Source organism: Lytechinus variegatus, chromosome 11 (assembly GCF_018143015.1).
Source record: "Lytechinus variegatus isolate NC3 chromosome 11, Lvar_3.0, whole genome shotgun sequence".
Taxonomy (NCBI): domain Eukaryota; kingdom Metazoa; phylum Echinodermata; class Echinoidea; order Temnopleuroida; family Toxopneustidae; genus Lytechinus; species Lytechinus variegatus.
In genome coordinates, this window is record NC_054750.1 from 9512408 (window position 1) to 9526275 (window position 13868).

General features: G+C 35.8%; 1 protein-coding gene across 1 annotated transcript in view; it reads left to right on the top strand.

Annotated features, from left to right (window-relative positions):
• Positions 1-7342, top strand: part of LOC121423845 (tetratricopeptide repeat protein 39B-like) — a 29636-nt gene extending 22294 nt beyond the window's left edge. Inside the window, exons 11-16 of the mRNA XM_041619351.1 lie at positions 267-428; positions 1269-1475; positions 1861-1972; positions 2560-2689; positions 4079-4195; positions 5228-7342. Of these exons, the coding sequence (XP_041475285.1) occupies positions 267-428; positions 1269-1475; positions 1861-1972; positions 2560-2689; positions 4079-4195; positions 5228-5609 (1110 nt within the window). The 3' untranslated portion in view covers positions 5610-7342. The remainder of the gene's footprint in view (positions 1-266; positions 429-1268; positions 1476-1860; positions 1973-2559; positions 2690-4078; positions 4196-5227) is intronic.
• The last annotated feature ends 6526 nt before the right edge of the window (positions 7343-13868 follow it).

Below are 13868 nucleotides of genomic sequence, written 5' to 3' on the forward strand. Positions count from 1 at the left end.
TCATTTCTGTCATAGTCTTTTAGTTTTTACATGATGGATGCATAAGAAATGTATGGATTAGAAGTTGGGACTGGGAAAATTTGAGCCAGCCAACATGGGGCATGTTGAGCCATGGTAATTCTTATGGTAATGTATAATTAAGAATACAAACAAACCTTAAAATGCCATTGATATGCAGGCAGAGGAGCAAATTCACATGACAGTTCTTTTGAGGGAGAAGGACTTGAGAAAGGTGATTGAGTGCAATTGTTTATTTGTTAATACAGGCAATAGATAAGTTCCAGGAGTGCATTGCCTCGCAGCAGGAATGGAGGCAGTTTCATCACTTGTGTTACTGGGAACTTATGTGGTGCCACGCCTATAAACTTGATTGGCCAATGGCTGCTCAATATGCTAATAAGCTGTGTGAAGAAAGCAGGTGGTCTAAGGTAAGTACATGAATGAGGCATTGCAAGGGGGGGGGGTAGAGTGTACAGCCAACTTCAAGTTTTTATATTTTTTTAGGATAAGGTGTGGGATTCATGCCCTATGTTGTGGCCTACATTGGCCACTCTCCTCCCAGGAGTAGTAAATGGGTATTCAGTAGAAAGGATTCCCTTGAATGCTTGAGCCCCCATTCAGGATAGCTGCGATAAAGCTGGTGTAGTAGTAGGCAGCATTAGAACCATTGTGTGGAGCACTATATAGATACTGCATATTATTGTTATTGGTGAAGGAAATAATCTGTTGCCTCACGATGCATCAAACTGAAATTGCAACGTTTCGACTGCACCTGCTAGTTTTCGTCAGGCAATGAAGTGGACAATCGCCTGTTATACCGTAAGCTGCGTGCCGTCGGTGCCGGAATCGCTGCGTTATGATTGGTCGGAGCAACCAACCAATCCTATTGGGCGGTCGTAGGGGGCGCATGCTGGCGAATGATCGGAAGCCATTCCTCAGGGATGTCAGTGCCGTTATCCCTGTTAACATTATTCGGATGTAGGTGGATTTGGATAGCCTCTTTAACTCGCCATGTGTACCAGTGCTTATCCCACATTCCAAGCATGCTCTGCTACTGCCGAACTATCTATGTGCCGGTGCTTGAATCTCGGCGATATTCTAGCATTCTTTTGCTTACGGGTCTGCCCGTTCCCGATATATATCTTGTCACAAGCCAAGCATGGTATCTTGAAGACAACGCTATCGAGTCTGGCTCGATAGCGTTATCTACAAGATACCATTCCATCATCATCATCATCGTCTTCATCATCATGATCATTTTTTTTCAGGCTATTTACCATCACCAGCAGGCTAGCTTCTTAGCCATGCATCTACCACGTACCGACGCTTGTATACAGAACATCAATGACATCTACGCCAAGGTACCAGAACTTAAACAACGTATTGCAGGCAAGTCTATCCCCATGGAGAAGTTTGCGGTTAACAAGGCCAAGAAACATCTCATCCATGGCACTGAAAATTCACTCGTAGGGCTGGTATGTATGCGCATATTAATAGACTCTGTACAAGGCAACCTTCTATAGGTAGAATAATCTCCTAACTCAAAGCATTATTTCAGACCATAATGTAATATTCCATAATGGGTAAAAAAAATGCTTTCAATGACTACTAAACTTTTGTAATATTACAATATTTTATGATACTCGAGTATAGTTCACATTATTTAACCTTAAATTCTAAAGCTATAGTTAGTCTTTAATCCAAGGCCACCAATGTCATGACCTCAGATTCCCTATTGATAAAGCTCAATCCCCTTCACATTGGCCAAGGCATAAGTTTTGAATGTTCAGTTGAAAATTAAACAATTTTTTTTAGTAGTATTTATCTTAATTTTTTTTCTTCACTTTTCATCCTGTTTAGGAGTTGATCTATATCTGGAATGGGTTTTCCATTCTTGCCAAGAAGAAAGAGCTTTTAGAACCAGTACTACTCTTAACAGAGGCAACACTTCAACAGCTTAAGAAGACGAAAGGTAAGTTATGATGTATGGGTCGACCTGGATCATCTTTCACCATATTGCCAAAAATGGGCTGTCAGTAATTGATACAGAATTTAATGATTTATAATTAAAACATATTTTTTATGTATGAAAAATATAGAGTACTGTAGTGTCACGTAATCAATTATTTTTTGTGCAATTTAGCATTTTAATGACCATATTCCCATTAAATATGATGAAAAACCTTTACACATCAAGTTTGACATGAATTGGTCCATGATGGCCCAAGGTCTAGTCAAATGAAAACGTATAGTCCCATTAAGGGAAGTGAAAAGTGGCCTTGGTTATTGAATTGGGTGAATTTACACTGAGTTCGATGGGCTTAGTAGGTATTTATATTGCTATATCTTTCACCCCTATGGACTGACTTCCTCCAAAATTGGGCTGTTGATGCTTTTCATTATGCTCCGCTGAAATACAACAAATAAAATGGCGTGGGGAGTCTATTATCTTAAAATTAATCTCAAGGGAGCTGTTATGTACCCTCAATAGATGTTTCATTGAGAGGTCCATTGTTCATTTTATTCTAATGACTTTCTTGATTTTTAACATTTGTTCAGGTTATGCAAGTAGAAGTAGTGGCTGTTACTGGGATGATTATAGTTTAGCCATGCTCCTGAAAGGAATCACCCTTAGATATCTGTCAAGACCTTCTCAAGCAGAACTCTGCTTTCAAGAAGTCATCTCTAAGTAAGTTCTACCAATTCCTCTTCTTGTATATTACAGACTGCAAGAGCAGTGCACATTTTAGCTTGCAAGCAGCTTGAGCGCTGCGATGAGCGAGTTCGCCACACATTTTATTATGAAATACACTTTTTGGGGGAAAAATACACTTTTTTTATCACAGAATACAATTTTTCATTCCCAGAGGTTGGCAGGTCTTGATTAGGACAAATCTTTTTTTTTTTTACTCCCTGATCTTTCTAAGAAAAATTGAAAGGTGGTTGATAATGTGATGCACATTTATTAATTTCTTTACATTGAGGCAAATGTCATCGGAGCAATTATTGCAGGAGAAATCACCATTATACTATTTTATTTTATGAAATCTGAAATACAGAGTTCAATTTGCCAGTAGTGTGCATTTACATTTTATCTAAATAATTTAGAGCAATGGTAAAGTTTCTTCATTCAATGATTCTCCTTCTGTAGACACCTTCAAGATCAGACTCAAAACAGATCTATTCAATGGACTGTAGTTCGATTCACTAATTCCATGTCACCCATCTGTTTTCTTTGTTTATTATAATTTCTTGCAATGTAATTTAACGTAATGTAATTTAATGTAATATTATGCAACGTAATGTGATATAATTCATTTATAATCCTTATACTTGTATTGCTTTAAGATATAAATGTTAAGCGCTTAGAAACTATTGTAATAAGCGCTATATAAATGTACATTATTATTATTATTATTATTATTATTATTTTATCCATTAATTAAATAATGATTTTTATCCCATTCAATGATTTTATACATTCAACAGTTCAATTCATTTTTTGAGCAGAAATTATTATAAATATTCCCAAACTGTACTTTTGTGATGCCATCACTAACTGATTAGACACAACCCCAATCACTCTTTCCTGGAAAAAATTGAATTTCATTCATTAAAAGTAAAAAAATCAAATTGAGCATAAGTCTCTGACTATCACATTCATATGTCTCAATGATCAAGCTCCACCATACCTGTCAGACCTCCTAACAGTTCGCCAATCAATGTACAACACTCGGTCATCATCACATATCCCTCTTCACATCCCCCGGACATTCAAATTAGTAGGTGATAGGTCATTTTCTGTGTTTGCCCCCAAATATTGGAATAGATTACCCCATAAACTTAGGCAATGTTCTTCTACTGATGTGTTTAAGAAGATGCTTAAATCTCATGTGTTTTAACATGTTTAATATATTGCAAGTAGTGTTTAATTTTGTGTAGTTTTGTTTTAAGCTTTTACCGATTGTATTTGTTTTGTCATTGTACAGCGCTTTGTAACTTTTAAAAAGCACTTAATAAGAAGTAATTATTATTATTAAGTACATCCTCTCTTCATTTTGTTGTTGTTGTACCACAGTGAAAGAGATCTTCATTATGATCATTACCTGGTACCGTATGCAACCCTTGAACTTGGCTTACTCTATCTACAGTATGATAGATTGCAGGAAGCGAAGACGTTCCTTACACAATGCAGGTAAACTTCTCTTCCTCTTCTAACTTTTTAACCTTAAAATATCAGAAATGAGCCTGTCCCTATTCAAATTTCCTGTTATATGGATCACATATTTGTACTCAATCTGCAGTTGTGTTGATTCATTTATGTATTTATTTAGACACATTATTACAATAATGAAGTTCTTGTACAAAATGTACAAAGTACATGATCTTTTTTGCTGATGTGGTTTAGGGTACACCATGTGGTGTGTTATAGAAACAGTGGATAGAAGAAGAGAAGAAATGGATAGGCAAGAAAGTGGAGATTTGAGAGTAGAGTATTCTTTCTTGAAAGTAGTCCTGAAAAGGACTGTAAACCAGAAGGAATTGATGAGTGAGAACAGCTTGAGAAGTAGAGCTGATGAGGAGATGCTGGCTTGAGTCGGCGAGTAGAGATGATGAGTAGTAGAGAGACTTGACGTTTCGGACAGGTTGACTGTCCGTCTTCTGAAGACTGACAGTCAACCTTCAAACAACACATGATCTTTTTTGTATGGTTGAATTATAGAAAAAAGAATGTTCCAAACATACCACCAAATATTATTTTTTAACTGACTGTACTCTCGTATTATTCTAATCCTCTTTTGTATTTTTTTTGTAACAATTTTCCCCGTTGATTGAAATAATTTGTTCTTGATGAATTATGTGACAAATAGCAGTCCCTAAAGGTATGATAAAGGTTAGCCTAGAGTTAACTAAACCACTGCTATGAGAATTCACCAATGTGCCTGTATTCTAAAAAGAGGTTGCAATTGTAACATGGTACAAAACCTTTGGGTCATGCAGATTTCTAGTGTTGCGCTTCATTTAGATGCCCTTGTGCCCAAAGTGTGCAATTATTTTTGGACTTTTCTTTAGTCTATATGATGAAATAAGCATAATTATGTAGACAAATCTGCATAGTCGATGGTTTTGTAGCATGGTGTGATTTAAACCTCTTGAGAATATGGCCATACTGTCTAATTGTGACTGCCCCTTGTCAATCTTCTTTCTGACTATACCTTTCATCCAGGCATCACAACAAGAAATACATGTTAGAGAACAGACTTCACTTCAAGATGCATGCTGCCCTGGATAACCTCAAGACCAAGATGACACAGTCATCAGAGATCCCGGCCCAGGACTCGCTCAACCTTGAAGGAGAGGATGAAGAAAGGACTGGACCAGAAGAAGATGGACTAGAAATGAGCATAGCATCTGAAGCATCCCAGGACTCACTTGACAAGGATGGGCCGATAGATGGGCCAGGAACCAACCTCAAGAACAAAGACCAGGATTCTCTTACAGGAGATGGATCAGTAGATGGACCAATGAACAAAGTGGGACCAACAGAAGATGAGATAGCAAGGACTAATGACAAAGAAGACCAGGACTTGTCTTCTGGTCCTAGATAGTCCTAAACATCATCAAATACCCTGTGGTGAAGTGCAGCACAAGGCAAAATATAAAAACCGATATTGAGACTTGTGTGCAAAAATCGAGCAGGCATTCTTTATGTACAGTACTCAAGCATGTTGCTCATCACATCCTTCTTGATTATTGTGTAATAATGCATGTATGTAATATGCATCTCAAAGTTATCCCAATAAACTGACCTGAAAGTGTCAATAATGCCAAAGCGAAGGTACTTCGGAGATGCCTTTTATTAGTTTAGCTGTATGCATGTCTGTCCCAGACATAAATAATGACATCTGATTGATGAACATCTGTTAAAACCCTCAGACAAACACAGGTTTCTTTTAGTGTTCAGCACATACTTGCAACCCAGTGTCTTTAATAGTGTTATCCTTCATGCTTTAGGAAACGGTGCTAATTCATTTTTTTTTCAAAGGATAAGTCCACAATTTAATAAGTATTAAACTTAGATTTAATCAAATTCAGATGTAGAATGAGAAAATAATGTCATTTAATTTTTTTTAATAAATAACAATTCGCATAACATAGTTTGTAAATGAGAGAGCCGATGATATCACACATAATTATATTTGTTTAGATGGAAGCATCATGGTCTGACTCTTTCCTTTCAATCTAAAGGCGACCCTACACCTTACGATTGGTCTGCGACCCATCGTATGAATACCTGTGTTCAAATCTGTGACTGTGCTATCATCCTTCTTAGAATAAAAGCGAATTTAATATCTAGTCATAATGATGTCATAGCAGTTGTACGACTGCCTATGATTTGAAATTTATTTGGCCTTTACTATAAAATAAAGGCTATTAATCTTTCAAATTGGTTAAATTAGTATTCTTTCAATTAATTTTAACCTGAAATAAAATATGTTCCATTCACTTTTTCAGAAAATTAGCAAAATGCGATTTGTTCCAAAATTGGATCGCGAACAGTCGTAAGGTGTGCGGTTTCCTTAAGGGTGGTGAGTTCTAATCCCAGCCATGACCTTAATTTTTTTCACCAAGGATTTATCCACAGTGCTTCACTCAATCCAGGTGAAGAAAGTTGGTACCTAACAGAATTTATTCCTTGAAATGCTTGCATACTGTCAAAAGACTGCAGGGCTAGATCTTGGGTAATAATACTTCAGTCCTTTGGAAGCGCATAAAGACATTATGATATGCACTACACAAAATTGTGAATTAGTATAATAAATTTTCATTGTACGAAATTTCAAATGCTTCATTAATTTCATGATCTCAATTTAATCACGGTCACCGTCAGTTACATTATTGATGAATTTCTTTTTACTTAAAAGAGTCAAACCATGTTTTATGTTATTGGAGCATGATATGAAATTAGTGAGTTTATGGCACCAGCCTGTATTCCCTCATTTGCATAAGGTATGAATTTCTCTGTTTCTCTGAAACACAGAAACACCGTCACTTTTCTTCTCTATCTCTCATCAGTTTTGTGCATGTTTTATTTTGCCCTTTCTAGTTATCAAATTGACTTTTTTTGGTCGATTTGATCTTCAGTGAAAATTGAGTATAAAACAGATGTATTCCTGATGTGTGTTCCATAAAAATGTGATGGTACAAAAACCTTTGTGTGGGTTACCTCGCTGGTGTTGTTCGATCAGTATTCCATGCCAAAGTATAGTCAGATACAGTTAGTCATGTGTGATGCCACAATACATTTGTAGCCCTTTTTATTTTCAAGAAGACTTTTGTCCCTCCAGCAGAAATAAGACCATTTTCTTTGTTTATTTATTTCATTCTTCTGAACTACTCTTTTTTAGGTGGTGACTTTGTTAGACTATAGGGATATAGCCATGAATATCTAGTAAATTCAGTTTGTTGATAGCATGATGATAATGATAGTATGAGCATTGTAATACGCTAGTATCTATCATGAGTCGACGTTCATGGCGCAGTAAAAAAGGAAATAGAAATGTATAAAAGTACTAGGAAAAGGGGGATGAGAGCTACATTTACTGAAGAAATATCAAGGATGTTTCTGCAGAAAAGTAAAATGGGACTTTTGTAAGCCCGAGGAAAGAATCCTAAACAACTCATTATAGTGTTCAATGTTATTTTGGTAGGATCAATGAGTTGCTGGTGACTCCAAGGTAGGATTTGAGGACTCTAAAAATGAAAGAAATATGAAAAAAGGAAACAAAAAACACTTTGTACTGCTTATTACTTCACATGCAATCCAAGTCTTTTTTTGTTAACAATTTGCAGAAATTTTTTGTCATGACCGAGACTTCTGAGTGAAGGAAAAGAAAGATTAAAGCTATCTTTGTAGAAAAATGACTATTTATTATATCCAAGAGACCAAAAAAAATTTGCCACAGTCTAACTAATGAAACTGACTCTAAACTGATCAATGTTAAGCCATTGATGTTAATGTAATAGATTTGGTTAGTCTGGAGTCGATTTCAACATTGTGACTGAGGCTTTACAATGAGACATTCCAAATCATCAGGCTATAAAAGCAATGCTGAATTTGTACATATATTTCTACTGCTATGTTTCATAGTGATTTTGATAAGCATTCATGTTTAATAGCCTGGATTCTATGTATAAAGATATTATCTGTTGTCGTTGCCATTCAAAATCTTTTGTAAAACATTCCAGCAGAACACCTTAGTAAATTACTTTTTGGTATTCAAAGACACGCTGATATTTGGATATTTTTTTATAGGCTAATGCAACAATATTTGTTTCTTGATTTGGTATATTCTGTATGGTCTGAAATGGACTCTAAGCATGATTTTATTTATTCTCAGGACCCAAATATACTACGGCAAACATACCACGATCATTAAGATAGTACCCAAATGAAAGCACTGGTAACAGCTCAGCAGCTAAGTAAGTTTTGATGGCAAACATACCACGATCATTAAATGTGCCCCCCCCCTCCCCCCGATAGGATTCCAATGAATGACAATCTTTGATTAATAAACAATCAATGTCGGATTCTGGTTAATGGTGTTTCATCCAGGCATAACTTCTTAACCATTTAAGAAGCTGCGAGGAAAGAAATATTAGACCACGGTTGTTTGACAATGAGAGATATCAAGTGCAGTGTTAGCGCTGGTGTTGGACGGCACAACACCAAGTATGGGTTAATAAAAGTGATGCCAGTCACATTATAGACAGCACAACACCTTGCAAGGTCAGTCCAAACACCAACTTTCAACAGCCATCTTCAGTGCAGTGTTGGCGCTGGTGTTGGCATCAACAGCACAACACCAAGTATGGGTTTATAAAAGTGATACCAGTCACATTATAGACAGCACAACACCCTTTGCAAGGTCAGTCCAAACACCAGCCTCATTTTACGTTCTGTGCTAGATCTTGGATGAATATCCCATCACTGACACCAACTTTCAACACCCATCTTCAACTCAACCAGTGTACACATGTGCCAACCCTTACCTATTAGTTTTCAAACATTTTTTTTCTTGATTTTACTTCTTGAATGTGCACAGGACCAAAAATATTGAATACATCATTCTGGACATATTTCAAAACCTCAGATATTGATTATTTATTTGATATGTAAACCGTATTTATTGAGTTTTCATTCTAGCTTGAAAATCCAGAGATATTGAGTGCTATTTATGAAAGCTTTAACTTATCAATATTACTATTAAGAGTTCTTAGAACACAGAGTATGTATTTTCTTACATATTATTAATGAGCTATATTTAGATGCTTTTACCTGTACATTGTGCAATTCATGTACTCAGAACTATGTCTTTAATATAATGTTCTCTTATTTATGAGAGTTTTATATACTTTTCATTGCTCTTTTCTTGCTGTTCATTGTTTATTTCTTCATTGTCTTGCACAACTTCGAGACCAAAATGGTGATGCCTTTGGACATGGTTGTAGAGTTGTGTAACATTTTTGAGTGGCATGTCAGATCCAAAAACAGCCCAAACACATGAATTCATGTAAAAATCCAATGCAGATTCTGTATCTAGCCAGTATTCAGAACTGTATCATTAGTTTTACTTTTGCTGATCATGCGTCTTTTAACGGTCATACCCAGGCATCGCAAATTTGGTTTCTAAAGTTGTGCAAGACTAAAAACAGAAAAGTCAGGAAAATGTTTTTGAAATATCTTTTTTCAAGTTAGACTTCTCTTTCATAGTGGAGAGGGAGTAGGGCCTGGGAGCACCCCCCCCCCCTCTCTAGCTGCAATATTCATATATTTATATAATATTGACTGGCCTTGAGGGGAACATCAAATATATTGCCAGCAAATGAATCATATTGGCCCGAGTCTTTAGACGAGGGCAATATGGGTCATTTAAGGGCAATATATTTGATGTTCCCCGAAAGAAGAGCCAGTCAATATTTTTATTATCATCCAAATCAGATATCTAGAGCAAAAATCATGATAATGGGGATATTTCTTTTAAAAATAGAGTTCTATTGTGTCATGTTAATATCGGTCTAGACTCTGCACTTTACCATTATGACGTACTTGCAAGCGCTCGGATTCAGCGTTGTCTTTATTATGACGTATATTGTTGGTGGGCGGATCCTTATGAAGCGTATCTCTTTATACGCATCCACAAATTCCCGGATGTGAGACCAGAGAAAATACAAAGGTATATTTTGCGTCGTCTCTGCATGCAAAGTAAATATGCGCACTGAGACCGAGGAAAATACAAACAATATACCTACCCTTCCCGATATTCAGAAAATGTAGGGCAATACGGTTTTGTAAATGACCAGCTCAGATGTCTGATACGGGTGATAATTATTTATATTCTGTTCAAAAGAGACTTTAGATAACTGCTATATTAAATATGAATATACATGGTGTGTAGATATTTAAAGATGCCAAAAGAATGAACAGGGGCTGATCAGTACATGTTTGAATCAATTCCTTATTAATTTTATGTGATCTGATCTTATAAAAGCTGTTGCATAAATCAAATATATTGATTAAATGTTCTCCTTTATTTTGAAGTTTCTCTTGGTGTTGAAAAATTGAGCTTGTCCTTGCTTAGTTTGAACTGCAAAGTAATCCATTTTGATCAGCTTTCTTTTTCCAGGTCCAACAATTATATTCAAGACTAAAACATAATGCTACATTCAAAATCTCCAAAACAATGAAAGCAAGCAAACCATCTCAAACACACAGAAGATACATATTTCACTGAGTTGTTTTTTTATTTTACCAATATACAATAACTGTCAACCATACACATGTTACAATTCTAAGCATGCATACAAACAATCGAGTATGACAGGAAAGTACTTTTAATCTTCACACTTTTACACGACGGGTGTTTCATAAAGCTTATTCGTAACGTTAATCCTGACTTTAGTACGCACGAATGAAACATATTTAGTGTTAAATGGACGATCACATATCACTGGTTTAGATGGCGATTCAAAGTGGTTTACCCTTGATGTTGGATACAATCAGAGCCTGCAATTACAGAGTTTGGCCAATTCGTTATCTATGAGCTACAACAAGGCGCATGTTTCTTTGTTAGGCAAAAGCAGTCCAAAATAAATTGTGACATGTAAACGACTGACGGACAATTTGCCAAACTATAAAAAAAAAGGCTCTGCAAGCTGCCATTAACCACCATCTAAACCTGCAATGTTTGATCGCCCCCTCAAGTCAGCTACAAAGTAATATATCATGTAGCATGAGAACTGGGCCCTGTTGTACAAAGATTTACGATTGATCCGATCATTCGTGACTATGGAAATCCATCAGTGTTTGTTCTACGAAAAATTTGCACAATGTCCTTTTAATGCAAAGAGAAGCGCAGTGAATTTTCAAGAAAACAATGAATGCATGAATATACATCACAACTAGAAAATATTTTGAACATGCATAATAGATGTTGACGTTGCTGGCTGTCCATAGTTGCGATCGATTGGATCGATCGTAACTCTTTGTACAACAGGGCCCTGGGTCCCGTAACACAAAGGTTAGCGATTGATCGCTAATTCAAAAGAACAAATCTGATTGGTTCATAGTCAGTCTACTTAGCAAAGTGCACATGCAACGAGGATCTTGATTGGTCATTTCATTTAGCAATTAATCGCCAACCTTTGAGTTACGGCGCCCAGGTCATCAGTCTTGCATGAGGTCGCAATCACACTAACAGCTTTATGAAACAGTCCCCAAGGAAGCACAAAGAAAAAGGGATGTAAATCTATAACAAGCCTAACAGACATTCTATACTGATTGCACCCTTGTATATTCTTCAAGTTTTACATAAGATGCTTTTCAGAGTACAGGAGATAGGATGAACACAATTCTAAATTTCCTAAACAAAATGAGGCAAACCTCCCACTCGGATACATGTACCTTTATCATATAATAAAGTGGCATATGGTTATCAAATAAATATAATAATGGGTACACACAAATAACCACTGTTCTTAACACCTGGGCATCTCTATTAGAATGTATGTTATGTTTTTCCTTGTGACCAAGGTAATTATAATGCAGTTAAATCGTTTAAAATCAGAAAAATCACACCCCATTTTATCATTTAACCTTTTTGCTAGAGTTGATTAAATCTTGCTGCCCTTGAATATTTTGTTATTCAAAATTTTGAGCATGTGTGCACTGCACTCCGTAACCAAATTTCTTTCTCGGGCACACAAGGGCTCGCCAGCTGTGTTCCACTTATGCAAAGCAAGGGAATGGCAGGAGGGACAGATCAAAGCAACCTAGCAGTACCCACTAGCCTGAACTCAATGAAAGAGAATTCAGAGTGATCAAAAGCCCAGTATTGCGATATGTCTAATCCTCAAGACACCTAATTTAACTAGGTCATTGGGATTGCACAAATTACTCCTGCTTCAACATTCAAGAGAATAAATTCAATTTGGAGCGTTGTGGCCCAGTGGATTAGTCTCTGGACTTTGAAACAGAGGGTCGTGGGTTCGAATCCTAGCTATGGCGTAATTTCCTTTGGCAAGAAATTTATCAACATTGTGCTGCATTGTGCTGGGTACCTGGCATTATTTTATTCCTTGAAATGCGTTTGCGCTGTAATCTTAGTAATAAGGCTGCCAAGCTACAGCTGGGGTAATAATATCCAAGTCCTTTGGAAGCGCATAGAGAAATTATTCATAATTGTGATATGCACTATACAAGAACTGACTATTATTACTAAAGCCATTGTTTGGTGTCTACCAAAATATTTTCATGTTCCCTGTTAAAAATAATAGTTGGATATGACAAGCCATATCTAAATAAATGTATATTTTTTTTCGGCGAAGGTAGAAATGGGACTCTTTCCCAGCAGAACATTACGAAATGAATCGAATTTACATTTGGTCTTTCAGATGGCACAAAAAATTCTTCATATTGAATAAACCTTATTTCTATTCCTGAAGCTCTTCTCTAACATTCATATTGAAAAACAAAACCCACAAATGTTTTACTACCCAACTAATAGTAATATCTTGTTTGCCATGTGTATAGATAAAAGAAAATATAGAAAACTGATACACAGGTATATCAATCATCCAATTAGAATTGAACAAGAACAATCAATTTCTTGTGATGTGAAAACATTTTATAGTACTTTTCACACAAGCCCAAAAAGCATGTATACAAACCAACGTGCTTAATCTTTCAAATTAATTGTATTTACACTGTACACACATCTGTAGTATCATCAAAACTCATATAAAGATCTTGCTATTTACATATTTCAAGTTTTAAGTGGGAGCCTTATTTTCTCTTTGAAATCTCCACAGCATAAAAAAATAATTTCATTATCTGTCAATTCGGTTTTACATATCTTTTACGATGATAAAGTATCATATTTATATAATTTGTATATGGCTATGCCAACATGATCAAATAAAGACATGAATTAAAAAAAAATATTCAAAAAATTCAAAAGCCTGATTCAATTTTCCAAGAAAAAAGTTTAAAATACACCACCATGATGGTCATGCTTTAATTTTAAATATAAACAATAAATTTTCTGTTTCAATTAATAAAACAATAAACCTATCATACACTTTTATTTCTTTGACAATTAGTCAAGCAAAGGATTTTCATAATATCAAATAACTTGATCAAAGCAAACTGCATTAAACAAAGTGGATACCACAAATACAATATGTCAAAACCATCTTCAAACTATTATAATAGAAAGCAATGAGTTGGTCTAATAAACATCCTAAACATACAGAGATTTAAAGGAAGGTTGAATCTCAGACATCTTCACAAACTCTGAACGCTGCCT